Source organism: Natrix helvetica (assembly GCF_964273705.1).
Source record: "Natrix helvetica genome assembly, chromosome: 2".
NCBI lineage: Eukaryota > Metazoa > Chordata > Lepidosauria > Squamata > Natricidae > Natrix > Natrix helvetica.
The window spans coordinates 16,147,179-16,175,176 of NC_138552.1; the positions used below are offsets into that span (position 1 = coordinate 16,147,179).

General features: G+C 40.6%; 1 protein-coding gene across 1 annotated transcript; it reads left to right on the top strand.

Moving 5' to 3' along the window:
- On the top strand, positions 1-27,998 carry ST8SIA3 (ST8 alpha-N-acetyl-neuraminide alpha-2,8-sialyltransferase 3; the record flags this gene model as incomplete). The annotated part of the gene is made up of 4 exons (XM_081945719.1): positions 1-179; positions 4,696-4,821; positions 23,760-24,317; positions 26,771-27,998. 4 exons carry the CDS (start codon positions 1-3, stop codon positions 27,051-27,053), a joined length of 1,146 nt encoding a protein of 381 aa, XP_081801845.1. The 3' UTR covers positions 27,054-27,998.

Here is a 27,998-nt window from a genome sequence, read left to right on the forward strand (position 1 = left end):
ATGCGAAGCTGCAAGATGGTCAGAGTGGTAAGTGTTCTGGGGCTAGTGATGGTCAGCGTGGCTCTCTTGATTTTGTCCTTGATCAGCTACGTGTCCCTGAAAAAAGACAATATCTTCACCACTCCCAAATATGCCAACACGGGAGTGCCGAGAATGTACATGCTCCATGCCGGATTTAGGTGAGTGCTTGTCAAATCATACATAGATTGCCTTCCCTTCCCTTCCCCCCTTCCCCGAGGAAAGGCATGCTGGCGAGATGGGTAGAGGGTATGCAGGCTGGAGGAAGAAGCGAGGAGGAGGGGAGAGGGGAATATTATTATTATTATTATTATTGAATCCACGCTCCGGGATACCCGCTACCCCCTTTTTTTCTGGCTTTTGTGCCAACTGTACAATACCACCACTACCACCCTCCTTTAAAATTGCTTTGTGTGGAAATCGATCGGGGCGCGCTGCTTTGAGCTTTTGCATCAGTGGCCGGCGGGGGTAGGGGGATGGGGTAGGGTGAGGTGTGTATGCGTGGGGTGGGGGTGTTAGACATATAATATGATGGGCAGCTGACGGTTTGGCCGGTTCATGTATATTCCGGACGGAGGAAGGACTAATGGCGCAGGCGCCTTGTTTCTTCGGCCGTGGAGGGGGAAGACGACCCCGGTGTGTGTTTGTGTGCGTGCGTGCGTGTGTGTGTGTGTGTGTGTCCCTCCGGCGCTGGGGAATCGCAGATACGCAGTGTTTAAATGAGCAAGGAAGGAAGGGAAAGCGATTTGGGGGGGGGGGTGTTGATTCTCTAATCTCCCTCACAATTCCTCCTCACCCATCTGCTTTCCTTGCAACTCCGGTCCGGTGTGGGCTCTCCTATCCAACCGGGGCAGGAGACAAACGAGGGGGGTTCCTTTGTTTGACTTTTCCTTCCCCATCGCTGGGCTTCCCCCGGTGTTTGTTTCCCCCGTTGAAAGCCGGGGGAGCAGCCAAAGGCCAGAAAATGAGGAGTGGAAGAGAGGGGGGGAAGGGTGGTTCCAGCCAAGGCGTGAGCCGGAAGTGGTGGGAATAATTCAAAGCTTCTTCATTCTTCGCCTTCTTTGGGAGCCCAAAGACAAATAGGTCCTTAGACTGGGGCACTTTGGGAGGGTCTCTCGGCCAGTGGAACACACACACACACACACACAAACACACAAACACACACACGCTCGTTGTGGGGGGATTGTCTTTGACATGCCGCCGCCGCCGCCGCCGCCCTATGGCTGGGAAGAGTTAAAATTGGGCAGAGGTGCCGAAAGCGGAAGAAGCAGAAGGCGGCAACCTTCGCGCAAGGGAGGCTGAGTAGCGAGGCCACTGTCCATGGTGCTGATCGCGCCTCCGCTTTCTGCTCCTGGCGATCTGGCACTGGTTCTGAAGACTCCGGTTTTAAAACATTCCATATGAATATTGTTCCCAGTGGTTCAAAGGCATCCCAGGGAATGAAAGATGCCACCTATTAGTAAGCTTACACTGCCGATCAGAGTAAACAATACCAAGCTTACAAGGGTCATTTTTATTTTTATGGAATCTGCCGGGAAACTGCTTCTCTGTTTTGTGAGCTTAACATTGACTTTAGCATATAAAAGCCATTTCGTAGTCATCATTAACCAACGGTTTATTGTAGCATCCCTTTTCACGCTAGTGTTTCCTAAATATGTAGCAACTCCCAACTTGCTCCAATCAGTTGGGGAAGCCCGGCTTGTATATTTTCTGTACAGAGCATTCCTTGTCATAGAGACTCGCCAGAAATATCTGATCAGGTTTCTACACATAGATAGAATAGGAGGGACCCATTACATGTTCATCTAGTAGAGCTCCTGGCTATGGAAAGAAGATATAGTTATATATAATGTGGCAGGTAACCATCTCCTTAACGAAAGAAAGCTCACTACTCTTAAGGTCTGTCTGCTTACTGTCTAATAGATGGTACCATCAAGAACTTGATTCTCAGGTTTAACCGAAATCTAAATTATGAAGACTGCTTCTTGTGATTTAACATATGGTTTGTTGCCATTTGAGTGCATGGGTTCAGATCATGGGACAAGGGAAAATAATTTTATTCCAACTTCTAATGACATTGCTATGGAGAGGTCACCATATATGTAAACTGGTATTTTAAAGAATATTGACACAACCATGATAGATAAATGAATACATTAGAAAAATATATGCAGACTAGAGGACGTTTTAGTTTAAGAGAAGGAAACATGTGGTCCACATTTTACAGATTGTCTAGGCTTCTAGGAGTTGTGATTCAGTAAAAAAATGAAGTCTGCATTTTGCCCACCCTTTTTTTAAAGGAAATTTTGAAATTCTCATGTAACTCATCAGATATGATCATTGCATAAATTTGTGGACTTACTAAAAAGTTTGCATGTGGGACTGTTATGTATTATTTTATATTAAGACTAATATCCCATATATCTTACCAATGTACTGATATAATTTTCAGTTGGAAGTCAATCCTAAACACATTCAGATGTTTAGGGAAAGTAACTATGGAACCAAACTTTATTTTCAATATATTGTTGATTCATAAATTAAATTCATTTTTGACAGGTTTTTATTCATGTTTTTATTTTTCTGGTTGCTACCGTCATATTATAAAGGCAACTGATGCTATGAATAGTCATTTTGTTTACATTTCACGAAAATTTAGTAAAGTATTCCAGTGAAATCAAAGAATTTTGCACAACCTTTAGAAAAGTTAGAATTTTTATAAGCTTGAATCATTTTTTGGAAACTGCTGTGTAAATATCATCCAACAACAGAGAAATTCTGTGTTCCTGAATCTGGAAGGTACCAGAAATTGGGGATTATATTTCTCACAATCTCTACTTTCTGCTATAGAATAATGGAAATTGTAGCTCAATATCACAGAATTTGATCCTGCTTTTTGGAACGTTTCTGTTCCCCCACTTAGTTGCTTGGTAGCTTCATTTTCCCCTTCCCTCTTGATTTTCTAAGGGTTCCTCTCAGCTTAAACCCTTGTTTATCCTTGGACAATGACTTAACATCTATAATTTTTAGTTTAGTGAGATTCATGTTTCCCCTTTTCCTAAGGATAATTTCACGAATGCTTTCAGTTTAGATGCATATAAGTCAACATTCAAAGAACCGACAATGTGATTAATCTCTGCAACAGAGAGGATCTCAGAAACATAATCTTGCAAGGAAGGGAACAAACCAGACAGTGAAATGAAAGACACAATGAGGAGCTGTTAAACAAAAAAAAGAGCCTGGAAGTAGAGAACATACAGTTAGAGAAAACTAGATGGAAGAAATATTGGATCTTTGAAAAGAGAGATTAGCTTAAAGAAGAGGAAGAACAGGTCAAAAGTGCAGCACTGTAGAAGTCATTTGCGATAGATGATAGAGAGAGAGATGATAGATAGATAGACATAAACTTTTAAAGTCTAGCCTCTATGGACTCATATAGTTGTCTCTCTTCCAAGTACTAACCAGCTTGGCTCTTTGGAGATCAATAAAGTTTGGTTAAGTGCTGTGGAATACTCAGAATCATGAAGTATCCATATTACAGGAAAAGAAAACCTTTGAAACATATCCAGGTGAGGGTGTCTGCAGTTATTTTGGGAATTAGGAACTGAATTGCTAAACTATTCTGATTCCATTTTCCAACTAATCATAGCATACAATTTTTAGAGTTAATGCAACCTAATTGTAATATATTTCCTGGCAGCTTGGCTGTAAAAAGGGTGATCATATATGGAATACAGGTAGTCTTCGACTTACAACAGTTCGTTTAGTGACCATTTGAAATTACAACAGCACTGAAAAAAGTGACTTATGGCCGTTTTTTACACTTACATTCATTGCAGCATCCCCACAGTCACGTGATCAAAATTCTGATGATTGGAAACCAACACATATTTATCACGTTTGCAGCATCCTGGGATCACATGGTCCCCCTTTTTTGCTTTTCTCACATGCAAAGTCAGAGGGGAAAGCCAGATTCCTTTAACAACCATATCTCTAATTTAACAATTGCAGTGATTCACTTGATCGTGGCAAGAAAGGTTGTAAAATGAGACAACATTCAGTTAACAGCTGTCTTGCTTAGCAACAGGAATTTTGGGCTCAGTTGTGGTTTTAAGTGGTTTCCTGCCTAAGCAGGAGGTTGGACTAGAAGACCTCGAAGGTCCCTTCCAACTCCGTTATTCTGTTCTGTTTTCTGTTCTGTTCTGTTCTGTCCTGTCCTCTCCCATTCTATTCTATTCTCTATTCTCTATTCTCTACTCTCTCTTCTCTTCTCTATTGTATTCTCTATTCTATTCTATTCTATTCTATTCTATTCTTTCTCTTCTCTATTCTATTCTATTCTCTATTCTCTTCTTTCTCTTCTCTTCTCCTATTCTTTTCTATTCTATTCTCTTCTATTCTATTCTAAAGTCGAGGACTACCTGTGCTTTCCTCTGGGAAATGAAGACCTTCCTCCCTATAGAAAAATAGCTCTTCTAACAGGCAGCTCATATGAAAAGAGAAACAGTAATTCCCACCCATCTAAACATGTTTAGATGTTGAGAGTCATACACCAGAGAATGTCTTCTTCTAATGGACAATAGTGATTTGGATGAGTAGAAATGATAACATCCTTAATTTGCCCCTTGATATCAAGAAACATTTTCACTGATTGCATAAATGTGGGATCTGTTTCAGGTCACAGTTTGCTCTGAAGTTCCTTGATCCTTCCTTTGTACCCAACACAAACGCCTTGAATCGGGAGGTGCAGGACAACAAGTCACCCAAATGGACATTCAACAGAACGGCATTCTTACAACAAAGGTGAGGGGGGGAAAGTGAAAAGTGATGCTAGGATCAGGATGATTCTAGATTTGGGGTACATCCACCCTAAGGCTAGTTTTTAAGCACAGCCACATGGCAACAGACAATTGTCTCCTTGAACGTTGTCAAAATATATCCAAGCTCTGTATCAGTGTCCTAGGGAATAATTGTCCCAAATATCAAGATGCTTTCTATGTCCAAGTATATGAAATTCTCATTTGCCATCATGTATTTTGATTGTCTCTCAAGTCATTTGAGGCTGAGAGAGGAAAGGATCATTTGGGGACACTGAATTGGATTTCTTGCTGTTTTAAATTATATGAACTAAGCCAAGGTGTTCTAATAAGGAGTGAGGTTGTAATTTCTCCTGCCAAGAGTATATAAGATACAGTGCAAAGAAACCTCAAAGAAATGATATAGTGGGCTAATGTTATTCTTTTTTTAGCACTTTTGCTCCCTGTACGTTCAAAATAGGTCAGGTTATACCAAGACTATAAACCAGGGGTGGTGAATGATGGCTCTTTTATGACTCGTGGACTTCAACTCCCAGAATTTCTGGCTCAGGAATTCTGGGAGTTGAAGTCCACAAGTCATAAAGGGGCCATCTTTCATCACCTCTGCTCTAAAGCAATTGAGACTTCTGCTTTAAGCTTTCTATTCTGTCCCAGGATGGTATTAACATATATTGTACATTAAATGCATCCACGAAGACATAAAGACTACCAAATAGAGTGAAGCAACTGCAAGACAATTAAAGAATAAATTGAACATAACTGGCTTTGAAACAGAGATGAGCACTGCTCCCTAGAGTTGGGAGTGACTAGGACATATGCGCAAGGAAAACCTTTACCTCTACTTTTACATTCTATAAGTAATTATAGCCATGATGGCGAACCTATGGCATGCATGCCACAGGTGGCATGCGTAGCCATTTGTGAGGGCACGCGAAGCTTGCCCTGTGAGCTGGCCAGCACAATTGTCAGGAGCTTCCCTGAAGCCTCGGAGCATGAAAAACTGGCCCTACAGGCAAACCACAAGTTTGGGAACAGACTTCCAGTTTGCTCGTAGGGGTGGTTTTAGCCCTCCGGAGCATTCAGGAGACCTCAGGAGGCTTCCCTGATGGCTCCAGAGGGCAAAAAACGACACTATGAGCAAACCAGAAGTCCGTTGCTGAACTTCCAGTTTGCCCATAGGGCCGATTTTTCACGCTCTGGAGGCTTCAGGGAAGCTGAAGCCTCCTGAAGCCCCCTTGTTGGGGGCAGGGGAAGCTGTTTTCACAATCCCCAGGCTCCTATAAAGCCTCTGGAGCCTGGGGAGGGTGAAAAAAGCACTCCAAAAATGGTGGGAGCGCTGGTCGTGTGTGCATGCACACTGGGGTCGTGTGCAAAGCATTATGGGTGTGGCACACCCACGCACAACCCCCCTGTGCTCCCCCTGCTTTGGCACGTGAGCCAAAAACGGTTTGCCAACACTGAACTATAGCAATAAAAAATGAAATTACATGCTTCCTCCACATGTCAGGTCCATAATTCCTGGAGAATTAATTTGGCTTAATGAAGTCTCTGCTGCTGGATACCTAATATACTAACTTGCCAAAGCAGGCAGAAGGCTACCGAGTCTGAATTATATTTATTGAAATTATCATTGTTTCAGAATGAAGTGGTTGAAAGGGAAAATCAGTTCAGCCTTTAGGGCTGGAATTGTGTAAGAAGCAATAGTACTGTTTCTTAACCTTAACAACTTTAAGATATGTAGACTTCAACTCCCAGAATTCTCTAGCTAGCATGCGGACTGGGGAATTCTGGGAGTGGCAGTCCACATATCTTAAAGCTGCCAAGGTTGAGGGACATTGGTCTGGAAGATTGGCATAATTTACCTCCTTCTCCACAGCTTCTCCCCCCCCCCCCCCGCCGCCCTCCCCCACCAATGTTTCTGCTAGTATGACAATGTAGCTGCTCAAACTGATGGTGGCAGATTCTGGGGTTAACTGGCAGGACTCCCTGCTAATGGAAGTATTTCTCCGTCTAATCTATTTTAGCCAGTTTATTGTTCAGCTCAAATGGCACTGTAAAAAAAAAAAAAGATAAAGTTTCTTGGTATAATCCAGGGTAGTCCTCAAACTACAGCCCATGGGCCAGATACGGCCATTAATCTGGGCCATGCAGGGCTACAAGGCTGCCCCACTCCCATCGCTCCATCTTCCCGCCAGCCCTTTCCCGCCTTCTGGAGGCCGAGGAGGCCAAAAACGGGCCCATTTTTGAACTCCCCAGGCTCCAGAGAGAGAGAGAGTGTGAGGGAAGGAGGGACACACACACCCACACCCACACACCCACACAGAAACAGAAGTCCCTCACACACACCCCAAGGCCGCCACATCCCTTCACTAACCTGCTTTCCACCCCCAGGAGCATAACAAATTTAAGTTTAATTTGTGTGTATTATTTAATGGATTGCTAAATTGGCCATGCCCACACATTCACATGACCACTTAGCCATGCCCACCCAGCTGGTCTGGGGTCCCCCAAAAGTCCGCGGGACCGTCAAATTGGCCCCCTGTTTAAAATGTTTGAGGACGCCCGGTATAATCAGTGTTTAAATATTCTACTTGTAATAAATCCTGGTTAGCTTTGACTGTAAAATCAGTGGCTCCTAAAAATTCTTTAGCTGTCAATATCATGAGGAGAATCTTTTTTTTCCCAAAGAAGAGAGGGAATATGGGAAATATGAGCCATCCCTTCACAGTCTATTCATTCTTTAAATCTCTGTAATTATGTGTTAATCGTTAGCTAAACAGAGTCAAGATTACAGCTACCCATGTTGAGGGAAATATATGGATTCCCACCTAACCAGAAATTACCTATGTTGTTCAAGTAATCAAGCTCTTTCAATATTGCACTGTTCTAAATACAATTTTGGAATGATGGAGATGGGAATCAAATAAAATAAAATGGAATGGAAATAGCTTCAGTTTTGGGTAAGAAGAGTAGATATGTTAGCAGTTGATTTGATTACATTTTATTCGGTATTGCACAGAAGAGTAGCTAGATGGTGGATTACATAGCTTTAAAAACTGGAATGGAAAACAAATACAATGGAATTTGGGTGAGACATGTTATCAGCTTCCATTCTAATATTCTTTATAGGACAGACACAAATACATTATAAAATTTCATTAAAGAAGCAACAGTCCATTCAGCTTCAATTTCATTATAGAATTTCTCCATCAAGAGGGTCACAATGCCATATTATTTCCAGGGAACTGTACCACAACTTTCTTTATACCGTTATATCCAGAACAGATTTTTAAAAAGAAGAAGAAATATCACTTCCTATCAAGAATATTAATTTCATTATGAATAATTTGTGTTCTATATAACAGATAAAAAAATACACCATTCTTAGCAGGTATTCAACAACTTTCCTAAATATGCAATGCAGTTTATATTACATTACTCTTAAAATAAATCTTTCTCCATTTTTTCCTCATAATTACCCAAAAGGAAGATTCCTATCTTCCTATCAAGAATATTAATTTCATTATAAATAATTTAAGTTGTGTTCTATGTATAACAGAGAAAAAATATACCCCATTCTTAGTTTGTATTCAACAAATTTTCTAAATATGCAATGCAGTTTATATTATATTACTCTTAAAATAAATCTCTCTCCATTTTTTCCTCATAATTACCCAAAAGGAAGATAACTGTACTTAAAATAACCCATTCCCAAATGAATATTAAGCAGAAAAAAACGAATAATCTGTCTCCGTTACTGTGCTATTAAAACTGAGCAATCTTTCCATTTTAGAACTAATTCATTTGGAAGATTGGATTGCCTTGTCAGATAAATAGAGTATTTTACTTTTATAGATAAAGCTGAAAAATTTGGCTTTCAAATACAAACGCGGTTATATCAGATTCAGTACATTTGGTATATGTTCATACTTAATGTTTGTGTGTGTATAATTTGCAATTTACAATAGCATTATTAGCATAGTATGTGTCAACATAGTTTGATATAGTGGTTAAAACAGAAGTGGGCTTTAAAAGTTTAAGCAAGGGGTTCTCTGCCTGGTTGCTGGGTGGGCATGGCTTTCCTCAAACCACCAGGAGGGCGAAAACCACCTCCCCAGACTCCAGAGGCCCTCTGGAGGCTTGTTTCTGGTCTTCCCAAATTTCTGGTAAGCCCAGTTTTCATCCTCCCTGGGCCTCCATGCATGCCCTGTACTTACCTGCATCCAAAACAGGCCATGTGGGGACTCCTAGCAGTGGCGGGGTGGGGTGGGCGGGGCCAGCCAGGAGTGGGATTTGGGGTTTCTCTGCACAGAATCTTAGCTAGAGGTTCTCCCGAACCCCTGTGAACTCCCAGCAGCCCACCCCTGGGTTAAAATGTTGGCCAACAAATCAGACTATGAATTCTAATCCTCTTAAGTAGGAAAATCTGCTGAGTAAGTTTGGAACAGTCCCTCTCCCTTAGCCCAACTCACCTTACATGGATGTTGTTGTGGAGGGGGGGGGGAGGAGGAAGGAATATTAGATATGTTCATCACCTTGAGTTACTTATAAAGTAATAAGGTTGTAATAAATATCTAATCAATAAATAAAAAAACAAATCACAGTTATGTGTTCTAAATGATTTTCAGAATTCTCTTCCAGAAACTTGCTGCCCGTCCTAGGTTCCTAAGTACTTGTTTATCTCATGCTAATCAGAACTCCTGTGGACTGACAAGGGGCCCATTTCCTAGGCTTCCATCATTTCCCTGGCTATTTTTGTGCCTGCTCGGCCAACAATCTTAGTAGCTGTGAAATTTAAAGTATGTCGTTGTTCACTGGTGGGAAAACCAACAACAACCAACTACTTAATAGCTGGCCATCAATATCCCAATTGACATTTTTTTTTAAAAAACCACACACAACCAGGCATCACATAAATACTACACATAGAATAGCACAAAAGTACATGTTCTGGCATCGTGTCTGATTCATGGAGACTGCCTGGAAAAATCCCTGCAGTTTTTTGGGCAAGGTATTTTCAGAAGTGGTTTGCCATTGTCTGTTTCCAAGGGTTCGCCCTAAGCCTAAGCCTAGACCTAACCCTAAGCCTAACCCAAGAGCTGAGAGAGAGAGTGACTGGCTCAAGCCAACCTGGTTGGTATTGTGCCTAAGATTGACTAGAACTTACAGTCTCCTGGCTTCCAGCCTAGTGCCTTAGCCACTAGACCAGAAGTCAGCAACCTTAAACACTCAAAGAGCCACAAAGGTCCTAACCAGAAGCCCCCTGTTCAATTCTGGAGGCGACCAGAAGTCTGGTTCCCCCACCATAGAGTCTCCTCCTAGCATGGCATCCTTTTTCCTCTACCTGTCCTAAACGAAAGCCCTATGAATTCTGGAGCCAACCGGAAAATCCACCCCTTGCTATAGAATCTTCTCCTGGTGTGCCATGCTTCTCCCCCCCCCCAACCAGAAGCTCCTCTCAAAATTTTGGTGCCAACCAGTGACAGGGAGCCACAGCAGAGGGATGAAAGAGCCACATGCAGCTCCAGAGCTGCAGATTGCCGATCCCTGCACTAGACCGAGCTTCCTTTCTAAAAGGGAAGTGTAGGAAGGAGGCACTGGCAAATCATTTTAGAAAAACCTTGTGTAGAAAAGGCAAGGGATTTCTCCAGGGAGTCTCCAAAAATAGGAGAGAGAGGAGGGAGGGAGGGAGGGAGGGAGAGAGAAAGAGAGACAAAGAAAGAGAAGAAGATTATAATTATTTCTGAGCTATGGACTTCTATCTGGAACCACATCTATAATGCAAGATAGTATTGAATTAGTAATCAGGAAGAGGTGCAAGAGGAGGGATTGCACAGACCTTTCTTGATATTTCTTCATTCCACCCCATCCAAATATTTTTCCCACCGATTATTATTTTTCCCCACCCTGGGAAAAACTGTGTGATATCAACACTAAGCGGTCCAGCAAAATTAAAAATAAAACTCTTACATCTTGTGCACAACCTCCAACATCGCTTTAGAATGATACTTTTTTAATATCTCATATAGATTTCCTTTTTTAAAATATGGGGATAGCTTTTTGTAATATTCAGTCTGTGTTGGACCGTTATACTACATACGTTGTTCTGCCATACTCCATGCTATGGTGGAAGGACAACTCAAAACATGGGCAACCCTTGCCTTCCACACATGCACAAAAGGCACCTCAAGACACAAGGAAAGATGTCTTGGATGTTACAGGAGAAATGGAAGAATCTACACTAATACAGATTTTAAGAATAATGTAATCAGATATACATATATTTTCTATCACACAGCTACATTTCTATACTCTAGGGTCTGCACAACTTTTAATGGACCAACAGATGCACTTGATTTTTGATAACTATTAGGGCACCCACTGAAGGTGAGATAAGACCAAGACATGAATGAAAACAGGACAGAAATAAAAAAATAATAGAGTTGGAAGGGACCTTGGAGATTTTCTAGTCCAACCAGTGGTGGGTTCCTACTGGTTCGGACTAGTTTGGCCAAACCAAACCAGTAGTGGTTTGGTGGCCTGGGTCGCTGGAACCAGCAGCGACCCAGGCCTGCCACACCCACAAACCGGTTCTCCCGGCAGCACGGTAGTTGCCGCCATCTTGTTTTTTACTTCTGTGAATGCGCAGAGCAATTTGTATTGCTCTGTGCATGCACATGCAGCGCACATCAAGCATGCAGTGCGCCCATGAGCAAACTGGCAGTAGTGACTGCCAGAACCCACCCCTGAATCCAACCCCTTGCTGGAGCAGGATACCGTATACCATTCCAGAGGAATGGCTGTCCAATTTCTTCTCAAAAACCTTGAGTGTTGGAGAACCCACAACTTCTGGAGATGAGCCTTTCCACAGGCTATTTGCTCTCACAGATAGGAAATTTCTCCTTAATTCTAGATTAGATCTCTCTTTGATCCAACCTAGAAATAGGGAGATATTTCCTATTTCAATTCAATATTCCTATATAGAAAAAAAACCTACACATTTCAATACTTACACCAAATTCAAATTGGGTTCATTAATCGGAACAAGCCAAGGGTGAAATTCAGCAAGTTCTGGATAACTGGTAGCAGAAATTTTGAGTAGTTCAGAGAACCAGTAAATACCATCTCTGGCTGACTCCAGAGTGGAGTGGGAATGGAGATTTTGCAGTCTCCTTCCCCTACTACACTCACAAAGTCATGCCCACGGAACCGGTAGGGTTCATTAAACACAATAATACAGTGATGGTGCTACCATATCTAGGGCTTCTTTTACTTTTCAATGAAGAACTACATTTACTGCAGTGTAGCACTACACTATACTACTACTACGTAAGTTCCTCTTAAAAAATGTATCCCTTTACCTCATTAAAAAGTAATGCGGTCTCAGCTTTTGGAAAGGTTCTTGAGCCAGATTGCAGAATTTTGGAATCGGAACAAGCCAGGGGTGAAATTCAGCAAGTTCTGGAGAACTGGTAGCAGAAATTTTGAGTAGTTCAGAGAACCAATAAATACCACCTCTGGCTGGCTCCAGACTGGGGTGGGAATGGAGATTTTGTAGTCTCCTTCCCCTACTACACTCACAAAGTCATGCCCACAGAACCGGTAGTAAAAAAATTTGAATTTTACCACTGGAACAAGTTGTACACTTCAGTAACAAGATGAATATAGCAAATAACTATTTATATCAAAACCAAGTTGTTTACTTATGATGAGCAAATGCAAACTCTAATGGCATTTTTATTAACCTTGTTTACTTTAGGGAAAAATTTAATATTCTCAATGTTCCCCAAATAGAATATTAAAGAGTTCTGTGTCTACAAAAGATAGACACACAAATTTTGCTCAATAGGCTAAGTTATTGTTCTGGAAAGTCTCACTCCAGAACTTCAGCACCATTACTCTTCAAGCCATTTAAGGTTGAAGGTCTGCACAAGCCAGAAGGAATTCCTTTTTCCAAGTTGTTTCTTGCCTCCTGAAACAGAAGATATTATTATTTTATTGAAAAGGTTTTCTCAAAATTGTGTAGCAATCAAATTGCAGTTCCAATCAAAACTACATTTCATTCACCGTCCAGCAGAGTTTGAAAATTACATTGGCTTCTTGATTACAGGGTAAAGTGGTCTTGCTGTATGCTAGGCATGAAGAAAAGTGTTTCTTAAAGTAAATACTATAACATCCTAGTTATAATGTTATTGTAAAAGAAATTGTGGAAACAGTACTTTTAATCTAACTTGGACCACATTCCATAATTCATCCCCTCCAATCAATTGCTTGCAAGTATGGACATCAATAATCCATCTTCACAATCCAGAAAATACTTGGAACAGGGGAATTATCCATTCTTCTATCCTTATATGTGAATAGGATCAGTGGTGGGATTCAAATAATTTAACAACCAGTTCTCTGCCCTAATGACCGGCTGGGTGGGTATAGCCATAGTGGGCACTCAGCCTCCTTCACCCTCCTGGGAGCAAAAACGCGCTGCATTCCCCATTTGGGGCCTGGCATGCCTCCCTGCATTTACCTGGTAGCCAAAACGGGGCACATAGGAACATCTGGAAGGGACGGGGCAGTAAGGGGAAGGGCCAGCCAGCAATTTAACAACTGGTTCACCCAAACTGGCCCGAACCAGCTGAATCCCACCACTTTATAGGATGTCTGTTCCATATTTCTGTGACTTATAGAACAGAGCATCTTCCAAATAGTTATCTGTACCTGGAATCAGTCTAGTGAAATTAATTCAATTTATTAAAGTTGATACAACTTTCTGTAGTTCGGTTGTGTAAGCAAACGTGATTGGATTCAATCTGATGACTGTTAAAACATGCGTGTAACATATCATCAAAAGCCAATCTTTAAACTATAAAGAAATAACAACATATTCAGTTGCCTTTAAAGGAGCAATGTTAAAATACAGGTAGCCTTCAACTTTGGACTATATCCTGACCCCAACATTTCTTTTGCTAAGTGAGACAATTGTTAAGTGAGTTTTGCCGTTTTACAACCTTTCTTGCCACAATAGGTCAGTCAATCTCTGCAGTTGTTAAATGCATCACTTGGCGGTGAAGCGAATATAGATTTCCCCATTGACTCTGCTTCTCAGAAGAGGGTGGGGAAGGTAACAAGTGGGGATCACATGACCCCCCCCCCCAGGACAGTGCAGCTATCATGAATACATGTCAGTTCCCAAGCATCTGGATTTTGATCACATGACCGTGGGGATGCTGCAAAGGTTGTAGGTGTGAAAAATGTGCGTAAGTCATTTTTTCAGTGCTGTTGTAACTTTGAATGGTCACTAAACAAATGGTTGCAAATTGAGGATTATGTATAATAGCAAAAGCACTTAGATTTATCTACCACTTTACAGTGCTTTACAGCCCTCTCTAATCAGTTTACAGGGTCAGCCTATTTCCCCCAACAATCTGAATCCCCATTTTATCAACCTCGGAAGGATGGAAGGCTGAGTCAACCTTGAGTCTGGTGAGATTCAAACTGCTGAACTGCAGGGAGCTGATCAACAGCCAAAGTAGCCTGCAGTACTGCACTCTAACCACTGCGCCATCACAGCTCTTGGTCTATTATAGAATAAACATACAAACATTATCCTATCAAATATATGTGTGTGTGTGTGTGTATGTGTGTGTGTATGTATGTATGTGTGTGTGTGTGTGTATATATATATATATATATATATATATATGTATGTATGTATGTATGTATGTATGTATGTATATGCATATGTATACACACACACACACACATATATATATATATATACACATACATATACATACACATACATACACACACACACACACACACACATACATATATATATATATATATATTTATCAGCACAAATGCTATATATATATATATATATATATATATAGCTGATGAGAGCTAAATAGCTTGAAATAGATCTATACTAGTCTCCCTTTATTTATTTATCAGCACAAATATCACACGCACACACACACACACACACACACACACATACATATATGAGTTTCTCTCTATCTCCAATCCTTGACTCCATAACAGAGTTCTACAGCTCTAGTTAAATTCTCACTCCAACCTCTGGCTCAAGCATTCCAGACAAATGGCTGTCCAGTATCTTCTTAATAACCTCCAATGAAACCAGATATTATATTTAAGGAATCTTTTACCACACAGTATCTTTGGAGATTCTCAGTCATCCAGCTCATGGTTGTCCCAAAGGTGCTTTTTCAAGAGGCAACTGGACTTTCTGGAAAGTTTGGGACTTCATCCCAGCGGCTATGTTATTTTTGCTCTGACATGTCTTAATATTATTGACATAGAGAACTACATTGCTTCAGTGGCCCTCCAACCTTTTGGGCACCAGGTTCCGCAGAGGGCAATTTTTCCACAGACCTATGAGGACATAGTTTCATGCACTGTCTGGATCCCACGTGTGCACAGATGGGGCTTTACATGCTTGCACAGCCAGTTTCTGGCTGGCTTCAGCCTGGTGATGATGCATGGTCCAGAGGTTGGGGACCCCTGCTGTACCTATTTAGTTGTTCTCTACTAGAAGTAAAAGTTTGATTAAATATGAAGCAAAGAAAGCACTAGTTCCATAATGGCAAACCTATGGTATGCGTGCCAGAGGTGACCGACAGCACCCCCTCTGAAGGCACCCAAGCCATTGCCTCAGTTCAGCTCCGCCACCCATGCGCTGGGGGTGCGGGGCATGCTGGGGGCACATGCAATGCACAGGGGCAGGGCACAGGTGGGGGGCTGTGCAGGGGATGGGGCGCATGAGTGGTGCCCATGGGCGCATTGCATTTTGGGAGTTCATGCGCACACATGAGCATCCACACACAAGCACTTTGGGCACTCGGTCCAGAAAAGGTTGGTCATCACTGCACTATTTAAATTAATTATAAAAGCATTTTTAAATGTAGTTATCGTGACTTCTTTTCCTTTTAGATTTCAAAGTAATCCAGATAGCTTTGTGAGGATCTGAAAACTGAAACATTGAGATGGGGGACTGATGCAGTTTAATGGTAGAATATGTCAACTCTTGACAGGTCCAGGAAGGGAGGGAAAAAATATCCTTCCTGAAAAACTGGGGGGGGAAACACTTTAGTCAGTGTAAAACGGTACTGACCTGGGATAACACTGGCTCCTGTATTCCAATTGAGTTATTATGTTGTACATGCAAATAAAAAAATCAATAGAAACACATCAGCCTGCTTGTACTAAATGTTCATCAAACAGGAGCTCTGTGCCATGTGCATTCTACCAGTTGTCCTTATAAGCAACTTTTTCATCCAGGGGCAATGCGGATTATTGGTTGCCAGCTTCTGTCATCTCCAGTCCACCACTTCTTCAAGCATCAGAATGAGAAAGACTTTAACTCATTCTGGATTAGTTCTACTTTAGCAAATTGAGCACTGGTGGCACGGTAGATTAAATGCAGCATTGCAGGCAAATTCTGCCGACAGCCTGGAGTTTGATCCCGATGGGGCTCAAGGTTGACTCAGCCTTCCATCCTTCTGAGGTTGGTAAAATGAGGAGCCAGATTGTTGGGGGAAATATGCAAATAATGCTGACGTTGTAAAATTTCCCAAGAGTATGCTCTAAAGCACTATGGGGCAGTAGTACATAAGTCTAAATGCTATTGCTATTGTTAAGGTGTGAGCACCACAAAAGCTGAGGATAGAGCCGTGGTGGTGCAGTGGTTAGAATGCAGTACTGCTGGCTACTTCTGCTGACTGCCGGCTGCCAGCAGTTTGACAGTTCGATTCTCACCGTCTCAAGGTTGACTCAGGCTTCCATCCTTCCGAGGATGGTAAAATGAGGAGTCATATTGTTGAGGGCAATAGGCTGACTCTGTAAACCACTTAGGGAGGACTGTAAAGCACTATATACGTCTAAGTGCAATTGCTATTGAAAGAGAAAATATGTATCTACAAAATAAGGCTAGGCAGTTATTTGTAGCATTTCCTGCCATCAATTCCATTTAATGTTGTTTTTTCTAATGTAAGAATCATTTACCTTAAATGTAAAGAATTATAATATTAGCATTCATGACTGAAACAATCTTCCACAATGGTGCACAACCAAAAAGAGAATGCCATTGTAATGTTTAGGACAAAATGCTAGGTTTTCACTGGAATAAATCCAGGTTTACTTACTTCTCAGTCAAAAGAGCTTGAGAAGCAACTACCTTTTACTTAATGCAAAAGTGAGTAGCCTTTTTTTGCAGCCAGGGACTACACTCTTTTTAAAAAACTCAGTGAAAACACATGCAAATATAAATTGATTTTTGGGGAGTTGAAAACTACCCTTCTCCCAGGAAAAGGAAAAGTTCCAGGATCTAAAATTCTCAATTTGCAGGATGATCCCAAAACTATAATTGCATTATATTATATCAGGTAAATCCAATTCTATTGGACTTCACCAACTATACAAACTTTTGAGATTTCAATAACTATTCTTTAATGTTGCTAAATTCAATAGTAGAGGGTTAAGCAAAACAATCTAAAAATATTAAGCAGATTTTTCAGCCATCTGTTTGCAGTTCAAAAAACATCTAAAATGGTGTTTAGCCCTAGCGATGTTTTTTTTACAAATTAACACAGCTGTAACTTCTTTTTATGTACTTTGAGAAAAAGGTGTGTAAAATAGTCCTTGCTCCCACACAGTTTACTTGAATTGATGAGAAATAATTTCTTAATAAAATCTCATGCCCCAGGTACTTGCAATTTTTATTTTCTTTGTTTATTATTATTATTATTATTATTATTATTATTATTATTATTATTATTATTATTACTATTACTATTACTATTACTATTACTATTACTATTATTATTAAAACATAAATAATACAAACAGTACTTTATACATCTGAATACAAAAAAGAAAGAAAAAAGGGGGGGAAACCACATATTACAGTGCACCCCCACTCCTGGAGACCTTTCCCCTCCCTCGTATTTTTTCATCTATAACAACTAAAAGATATACAATATATTCCAATTGTGCCCTTATCCCCTCCAAAACAACATATATTCTTGAGAGGTTTATTCCCTTTGTCTTCCACCAGCACTGATTTTATAAAATCCCCCCACATTTCTTTATAATTATTTACTTTAATCATCCCTTTTTTAAATTTAATTTCTGTTGTTAATTTTTCATTTATTGCCAGGCTCCAAATTTCATTATACCACTCATTTCTTTGAATATCCCAAATTTCTTGCCCAATATTTAGCCATCACTAATCTAGATGCCATTATCAAATTTACAAACAATTCCTTTTTTGTTTCATTTATATCCCGTTTTCCCCCCAACAACTATAATGCAATCCTTGGTGATATATCTAAATTTACATTCAACAGTGCCAAAATTTCTCTAAACACCATGTCCAATATTTTTTGTGCATGATCACAATCCCACCACATATATTTATATGTTCCAACCTCTTTCTTGCTTCCAACAAATATTTCTATACCGACCATCTATTTGATTTAGTTTACCTGGTGTTAGGTACCACCTCCATATCACTTTACATCCATTTTCCTTACCTCTAACTGACATATTTCTATATACTCTTCTATTCCAAATATTTTTCCAATCATTATCATTTATTTCTCCCAAAACTGATTCCCAAATTAATTTTAAACCTTTTGCCTGCTCTTCCAATTCAGTTAATATTCTATATATTTTCCCTATTCTTCATTTCTCTATAGCAATTATTTTTATTTTCTAAGCACATCTGTCTGTGAAGTTCAGAATTATTCTGGGGAGAGTTGAAGTTATCCCTGAGATTGCCTACTTCTGTGGAATAATCAATTTCAGATCTTCAGATCTCTCTGTTAATGATTGATGCATGACTCCAGAGGTCTCCAACCTTGGCAACTTTACAACTTGTGGACTTCAACTCCCAGAATTCCTCCGCCAGCCAGTTGAAATCCACAAATCATAAAGGTGCTAAGGTTGGGAACCCCTACATTATTTCATCCTTCTTCAATGTTATATTTATTTTTATTTATTTTATTTATTTATTTATTATTTATTTTGGTTTGTCAAGCATGTATGAGAAAACAAGTATAAGTATGAATATAACATATAAACATATAAGTATAAGCAGGTATACGTATATACATAAGAAATCAGTACAAATAGATGGCAACAATAGGACAGGGACAGTAGGCACACTGGTGCGCTTATGCATGCCCCCTTACAGACATCTTAGGAATGAAGTGAGGTCCACTGTAGACAGTTCAAGGTTAAAGTTACGGGGGTTTAAGGATGTAACAATAGGGTCAGATAGTGCATTCCAGGCATTAACCACTCTGTTGCTGAAGTCATATTTTCTGCAATAGTGTTGGGAGTGGTTTACTTTGAGTTTGTATCTATTGTTTGCCTGTGTATTATTGCAGTTGAAGCTAAAGTAGTCATTGACAAGTAGGACGTTGTAGCAGACAATACTGTGTACTAAGTTTAGGTCAGACTGTAGGCGGTGTAGTTCCAGGTTGTCCAAGCCCAAAAGCGTGGTGGGATAAGGGATTCTAGTGCGAGCAGAGGAGTGGAGTATTCTTCTCGTGAAATACTTCTGGACCCTCTCAATTGTATTAATGTCCAATAAACAGTGTGGATTCCAGGCAGACGAGCTGTATTTGAGAATTGGTCTGGCAAAGGTTTTGTATCCCTTAGTACCCTTTTGTGAAGCAAAATGAAGTTAACAACTCTTAATGTCTTTTTGGCAGTGCTGTTACAGTGAGCTCTGGGCCTTAGATCTTTTGAAATGAGTACTCCTACTCATTCCTTGACAGAGTGAGGGTCGTCTATGTCTCTAGGACTAAAACTTCCAGAATTCCTAGATAGCAAGTTCAAATGCTAATGGGTGCAATAGCATCCCATCATTAAGCAATGGCAGAAATTGAGCTGATAGAAGATTCCAATCCTGCATATGCATACTTTATGTTCTATTGTTCGAATCAGGACATTGTAGAGGTCCAAGCAAGATAGCAATGCCAAGTAATTCAGTGATTTCATTGGAAGTTCCCAGAGGTAGACTGACATCAAGGCAGTGATGTCCTCCTGTTGAAATTGTATGGCACAACTCAGGCATCAGGGAACTATGGTGCTTGGAGTTTCCATTAGATGGTATTATAACGCCATGGGAAGAGAGGTGAAGGCGCTCACTATCTGCATTATAGGCAGTAAGGAAAGAAAGGGGGGAAAAGGACAATCAAGAAAATGTCCTCTTGTATTAGCACATCCAATTCCATCTGTCAGGGTTGGCATGTCTGAATTCCTTCAATTAAATAATGCCATCAATCAGGAGCCCAGAAGTGTATCTTCTCTGGGCTCAGAGCATGCCTTCTGGAATGAAATTTCCCACGGGATTTCAGTGGATCTCACCCTACTAGCATTACAGACAGCCCTGAAGGCCTGACTCATTGTTTTTTGGCTAAGATAGCAGTATTCCAATATCTCATGGGCTGCCACAAAGAAGAGGGAGTCAAGCTATTCTCCAAAGCACCTGAGGGTAGGACAAGAAGCGATGGGTGGAAACTAACCAAGGAGATAAACAACGTAGAACTAAGGAGAAATTAGCAATTTCAACCAAACTTGGTACACAGATGACTTACTCTCTGGAAAAAATATTGGGGTAAGACACCTGTCAGGGGGGGTGTTCTGTTAAGATACAGCCTGTTGTGCCTTAAAATGGCTTCTACCGTACTGCCGTAGAATGGCTTCTACTGTACAGCGCAGTGGTGTTGCCATGGTAATGGCTTCACAGTACTCCACAAGGGGGCTCCCTGTGGTAAGGGGGGAAATCCAACATTAGACATTACGTTTGGTCCAGACATTTTCCCCCTATAGTGAAAAATAAAATAAGAGCTGTTTCAAACCCAAGATAACAGTCTAGACTCAATTAGAGTTCACTGTGTCATTTTTGGACTTGAGTCCAACAAGGGCAGAACAACTGAGTATTGCCAGCGGTCTCTTGATACCAGATTGCACACCTGCTTTTGAAAGAGTCCATTTTGAGATAAAGCCAATGCAGCCTCTATTAGGGAAGCACTAGATTCACCCCTAATATTATGGTCATTTGCTTATCCAGATCTATGCTTACTTTGGAGGGGGGGGATAAAATAAGATTAAAATCATAGATCTAGTCTAAGTCCCTTTTTTTCAGAAAAATTACAGCCCTATATTATATGATTAGTTCCTCTCCCCCTCCCCACTCCAAATATACTGAAATGGCATTGTATAAGATAAGAACTGCAAGGATTGTATATACTTTTTATTGGAAAAGATCTCTAATCCCTTGTATAGAAAGACAATTAAACTGTGAGGATATGTTTCAATCCCTGGAATAACTTGATATCTAAAAAGTTTACTATTCAGTCTTATTTGGAAACTTATTTCTGCCCTATGATTTTATGCATGGAAATGTTCTTTAATACTTCTCAATTTTGGATTCTAGAATGTATTTATATAATATATAGCAATAGCAATAGCACCTAGACTTATATACCGCTTCACAGTGCTTTACAGCCCTCTCTAAGCAGTTTACAGAGTCAGCACATTGCCTCCAACAATCTGGGTCCTCGTTTTACTGACCCAGAAGGATGGAAGGCTGAGTCAACCTTGAGCCAGTCAGAATTGAACTCCTGGCAATGAGCAGAATTTGCCTGCAATAGTGCATTACAACCACAGTGCCCCCAGAGCTCCTACTATAGTCTACACCAAGCCAGTCAAACTGGTGACACGTGGGCTGGATTCGTCATGCACAGGCCACGCCAACCCTGTCCCCGCAAAGGCAAAAAATGTCACGATACATCATGATATATCACATGATTTGATCAAGTTTGACACCTGTGGTCTACAAAATATTTTCAGCATTCTTTCAATCTATTGCTTGCTCTTTAAAGCTTTTCATTTTCCCCTTCTGGATTTCAGTAGTGCTAACCAAACATCTTTCCAGTACAATAGGGATGTGTCTTGGGTAGAAACTGGTATGAAAGGTACTCTAAATGGTGTATTAGAATATATATGCCATTTTACATTTTAGATCTGCTGGTTATGTTAGACTTGTTAGTTATCCATCTGTGTAGCTTCTTGATAGCTTCTTTTGGGGTTATTTTTCCTCCTTGCTAATTTTTCTGTATGTCTTTAAATGAGCATTTGTATCAATATTATTTATTTTTAATTTTTAATTGAAATTATATGATTGAAATTCTATGAATTATACACACACACACACCTAACACTCCTGGGGGGGGGGGTGTTCTGTTAAGATACAACCTGTTGTGCCTTAAATTGGCTTCTACTGTACTGCCTTAAAATGGATTCTGTACAGTGCTGTGGAGTTGCCATGGTAACAGCTTCACAGTACTCCACAAGGGGGCTCTCTGTGGTAAGGGGGAAAAATCCAACATTAGAAATTGCGGCAACATTAATGGAAGGAAAGTTGAGATAAATAAGTACCCAGACAGTCCTGGGTTATCAGCTAGTACTAAATAAAAGATAAATTTCATTTCGATCAGTTTTCAAGTTTACTGTAGGAGTTTGGGTTGACTGTACAATTGTGGATGGGCACATAGACACACACACGCACACACACACACACACACACTCAAGGGATTTAAATGGACACCCCAGATGAATGAACAGGTTTTATTAGTATCATCAGGAGAAAATAAAATGGAATAATTACCATTTCCCTGAAAATAAAACCTTCCTGGATAATAAGACCAATCATGCTTTTGAGCGCATGAGCTAAAATAAGCCCTCTCCCAAAAAAAATAAGGCCAAGCACTTATTTGGGGGGGGGGTCTAAAGAAAATAAGACCCTGTCTTATTTTCAGGGAAACCCCAGTAGAATCAAGCTGAAATGTAATCAAACAGAAAACCAGCGTCCCCATCTTTGAGTCCTTCTTATTAATAATTGATTCATCTATTGAAAATACAAATATATGCTACGTTAAAAGTTTATGTATTTTCAAAATGAACAACCAAATCCACCCATCTGTTATAGGTAATACAAGTAATCCTTGGCTTACAAATGTTTGTTTAATGACAGTTCAAAGTTACAACGGCACTGAAAAAGTGACTTATGACCATTTTTTCCACACTTACGACCATTGCAGCATCCCCTTGATCACAAAATTCAGGCACCTGCCAACTGACTCATGTTTTTGATGGTTGCAGTGTCCCATGGTCATGTGATAACCTTCTGAGATTGTCAGGGTTCCAAATAGCATCCAAAATTAAATCAGAGTCCAAGACAAAGGATTCCTCAAAGTTCTAATTTATTGTTGGCACATCTGGGAAAACCTGAATCTGAAAACTTCCTGGTTTCTCCCACCCAGTTGAAAGTTCAAGATCTTGCCCCCATACCCACAAGTCCATCACATGGTCCAATCTTCCACTGCCATGCTGGCAGTTCCACCCATCCAATTCTGATCAGGTGCAGAGGTACAAAGACAAAGGATGACCTTGGCTTTCTAGAAAGAATTTTGTTATGGCTACATATCATCCAACTCCATACAATCCCCCCTCCCATTTCCCCACAGTAGAATAATAGAAAGTGTGGCAGGCCAAAGATCCAAAAGAAAAGATGGCTTCAGGCCTGACAGGGATCTTCAGACAAGCAAACGTCAAGCCAGATTCACTCAACAACTGTCTTACTAATTTAACAACTGCAGTGATTCACTTAAACAACTGTGGTAAGAAAGGTCATAAAATGGGGCAAAATCCACTTAGCAAACATCTCACTTAGCAGCAGAAATTTTAGGCTCAATTGTGGTTGTAAGTTGAGGACTGCCTGTATATGGAAGGTTCAAGATCCCCATGTCTTTTTTTAAAATATTAAAACAAGGCCAACCAATGGATTTTTTAGACCATTTATTGTCATCGTTTCTCTGTTATTATTTTCAGACGAGAAATCCTTCAGCACGTTGACGTGATCAAAAACTTTTCTTTGACAAAGAGCATGGTACGGATTGGACAGCTGATGCATTATGATTATTCCAGCCATAAGTACGTCTTCTCCATTAGCAACAGCTTCCGCTTGTTGCTTCCAGACGTCTCACCGATTCAGAACAAGCACTACAACATTTGCGCTGTTGTGGGAAACAGTGGGATTCTTCTCGGCAGCCAGTGTGGGCAGGAAATAGACAAATACGATTTTGTTTTGCGTTGCAATTTTGCGCCCACCGAAGCATTCCAGAAAGATGTTGGAAGGAAAACCAACATCACCACTTTTAACCCGAGCATTCTGGAGAAGTATTACAACAATCTTTTGACCATTCAAGATCGCAATAACTTTTTTCTAAGCTTGAAGAAGCTGGATGGAGCTATTCTCTGGATTCCAGCTTTTTTCTTCCATACGTCAGCAACTATTACTAGAACTTTGGTAGACTTCTTCATTGAGCATCGAGGACAATTAAAAGTCCAGTTGGCTTGGCCAGGAAATATAATGCAACATGTTAACAGGTGCGATTTGCTGTTGTGTATCAGTAAGTTTTTGGTGCTATTTGTTTACATTATGTATTTTTCAGAGTATAAGACCCCCCCCAAAAAAAAGAGGGTGAAAATCTGGGTGCATCTTATACACTGAATGCAGCATTTTTGGCCTACCAAAATCCCACCTCCTTCGCAAAAATGGATGTGCAGAGAGTTTGGGAGGCTTGCAAAGTGTACCTGGGGGCTGGGGAGGACAAAAACAAGCAAAAACCAGGCCATTTTTGCTTGTTACCCTCCCCCAGCCCTCAGGCGCACTCTACAAGCCTCTTCAAAATCATGGTGCGTCTTATACTCCGGTGCATCTTATAGTCGAAAAATACAGTAAGTGTTTCTTCCGGCGAGACTGGTCTATCAAGGTGATCTGGTCTACCAAATTATGAGATGGAGCATACTGTTTCCACTTTCACCTTTCAGACCCCAATCCAGAAGCCTTCGCAGGCAGTTGCTTTCGCGACAAACTATTTTTGTGTTGACTTTGTATTTTATAATTCATTTACATTTATATTCTTATTTCTTTGTCGGTAAAATATAAATTCAACACAAAAATGGTTTGCTTAGATTGTTTTAGGTGTAACCTAAGGTTATTCAAATTATGGCAGTTGTAAGAGGTGGAGAATTGGTGAACCTATTGGCTACCTGAAAAAACTAAGACGTATATGAACAGATTGGAGAAGAAACAACAACCGTAAATGAGCCCTCCGAAGGTGGCGGTGCTTCTACCTGGCAGCTACTGGCTGAGAAGCCCCAGGACGCGTCAAGGGTCGTTTCCCCCCAACGCCAGGAAAGCCCACTTTCTTCTGCCCCCTCCCCATCTCTCTCAACCGCTGTTGGGTTACTGTCCAGTAGCTGCCCAATCCCCCGCCCATTTTCTCGACCCCTTCCAGACCCTGACCTCTGTGTAGTTGGAAGTTGGGGAGGGGAGTTGTTGGCGGAGAAGGCTCAGCCCTTCCTCTTTCATGCCCTGAAGTTCATTCCAGCTGCCCTCCAAGAGAGGCTTCCAGAGGGAGCGCCAGTCAGAGAAGTTTGGCCAGAGGGAGAGTCTCTCTTAGGATGGCAGAGCTGTTTGAAGGGCCATATGAACATTCCCAGGGGGGGCCTTCAGCTCCGCCTGGCTCTCTTCGCAAAATGCATTGCTGAAGTCCGAAGGGTGCTGGAAAGGAGCCTCTCGGAGCTACTGAGTCCTTTGACTGTGGGGGCAGCAGAGGGAGCCTCGGTGGGGCTGAACGCTTTTGGCTAATGGGGAGGAAGAGCACCCCCTGTGGGAAAACATGTTTCCTCTTAATAAAATCACTGTGCAGCAGTTGGAAACTGCTGCGTGGCATTTTCTTGTCACGTACGCAGCCACGCAGCTGCGCAGCTTAGAGGGAACATTGGGGGGGAAATCCAACGTGTTATGGATTATAATCATCATCCATGGTGATCAACAAAGATGTTAGCCACTATAATCCCAAAGGTGCTTTTTGTCAAAGGGCAACTGGACTTTCTTGGGTTTTTTCTCTTTGAAAGCATTTCGCTTCTCATCCAAGAAGCTTCTTCAGTTCAATAATCACTGAACTGTTTCTAATATTTAGCTTTTCCATTGAAAACCAAAAAGTACATAAAGATGTCTAATGAGATCAAGCAAAAAAATAAAAATAAACAAACAATTTAAAAAGGATGATAACAGTATCCATATTTCCACCATGACCATTTGACAACATAATTGAAAATATGTTATATTCCTATTGGAATGGAATGGAACAGAACAGAACAGAACAGAATAGGGATAGGGATAAGGATAGGGATAGAATAGAAGAATAGAATAGAATAGAATAGAATAGAATAGAATAGAATGGAATGGAATGGAATGGAATGGAATGGAATGGGAATAGGAATAGGAATAGGAATAGGAATAGGAATAGGAATAGGAATAGGAATAGGAATAGAATACTTTATTGGTCAAGTATGATTAGACATACAAGGAATTTGTCTCTGGTGCATAAGCTCTCAGTGTACATACAATAATAGTGATAGATCATTATCACACATTGTAAAAATACATTCATCATGATGTAACACAGTGATAGTTGTGGATACTAAATAAGCAATCAACATAAATCATACTTGTATATTAATTAAATATTAATATTATTATTAAATAATAATGTAATTGTTAATCTTAACACTTTTAATGTTTTTATATCTATGCTTTCATACTATTGTAAGCCACCCAGTCACTCAGGACAATGAGAAGGGGAACATATACATTTAACAAATTACCAAAAACTAGAAGTTAGGAGGATATTTCTGTAGAGGAACTTTGAGAATTGCCCCCAAGAAAAAGCCCCTGCTCTGCAAAAGCATCCAAGAACCTCAGAAAAAAATATGAATGTGAAATAGGATTTCCCCAAAATAATGATACTTTATGGATTCTTATTTTACAGGTACTGGAAAAACAAGCATTTGGCCCCCAAGCGTCTCAGCACAGGTATCTTGATGTACACCCTTGCCTCTGCTATTTGTGATGAAATCCACCTGTATGGGTTTTGGCCCTTTGGTTTCAACCCAAACAATAGAGAGGATCTTCCCTACCACTATTTTGACAAGAAAGGAACCAAGTTTACCACAAAATGGCAAGAGTCTCATCAGCTGCCCGCCGAATTCCAGCAGCTCTTTCGAATGCATGGCGAAGGACTTGCGAAACTGACTTTATCCCACTGTGCCTAAGGATTTCATACTTGAAGTGCCAAAAGATTGTTGCTGTCGTTTTTTTTAAAGAGGGGGGAAAAGTGCCCCTCCACTGAATTTGCGATTTTTTTGAAGCAGAATTCTAAAAGGGAAGGCATTGGTGGGAATAAGGTGGGGGGGGCGTTTAATTCTGGAGAGGTCGCCCGTTTATAATTACCTGTTTTCAAAGCCTAGGAGGGTGGCTTTGCCAGTTTTGCAAGACAGAAGTATTTCTTATCTTCCTGAAGTAGGAAAATCCAGGCTGTTTATAGCAGAAAAAAAGTTTTGAATGTCTTAGCTATGCTGCCAAGAATATTAAAGTATTTTCATAGTCATATATTTTTCACATTCTGCGAAAGGACAAACGAAAAGGATGGACATTCTCAAAGGTTAGAACTTCTGTGTTTGCTTATTCAGACTAGCTTATTGTTCTTTCTCGATTCCTTTGGGGGAGAGGTCAATTTAGGCTATCGCTATCCATAGTACAACCTGCCTGTGTTTATTCATGATCAGCGTGATAATTTTTCCCGACGTTTGGACTGAATGGTGGTTTAGGGCAGTATGAATAGGCGGTAGCCCTATTAAGATCACCAAGAAGGTCTCCTGATTAAGAGACAATTGAATTGTTCCCGAAGTCTAGTTTTTCTCTTTGCAGGTCAAAATCAAGGAAAGGTCAACAATATTTTCCATGCACTATATGGCAGGGATGATCGGCAGAATACCCCAAATGGCAATTGACCCAATTTTCAAAGCCGTTTCTTCTTTTCAGATCTCCTGTTAAAGTACTTGCTCAACTACTATCCGTGCAATTCAGACTAAATAGCTAATGTGGTCCTGTGGCACTATCAGTATATAAAAATAATTATGTGCACGTGGTATCTGTGCAAGAACACCATCGTTTTGCACACAGTGTGTTTGCTTAAATAAAAGCAGCATGTTTCTGGT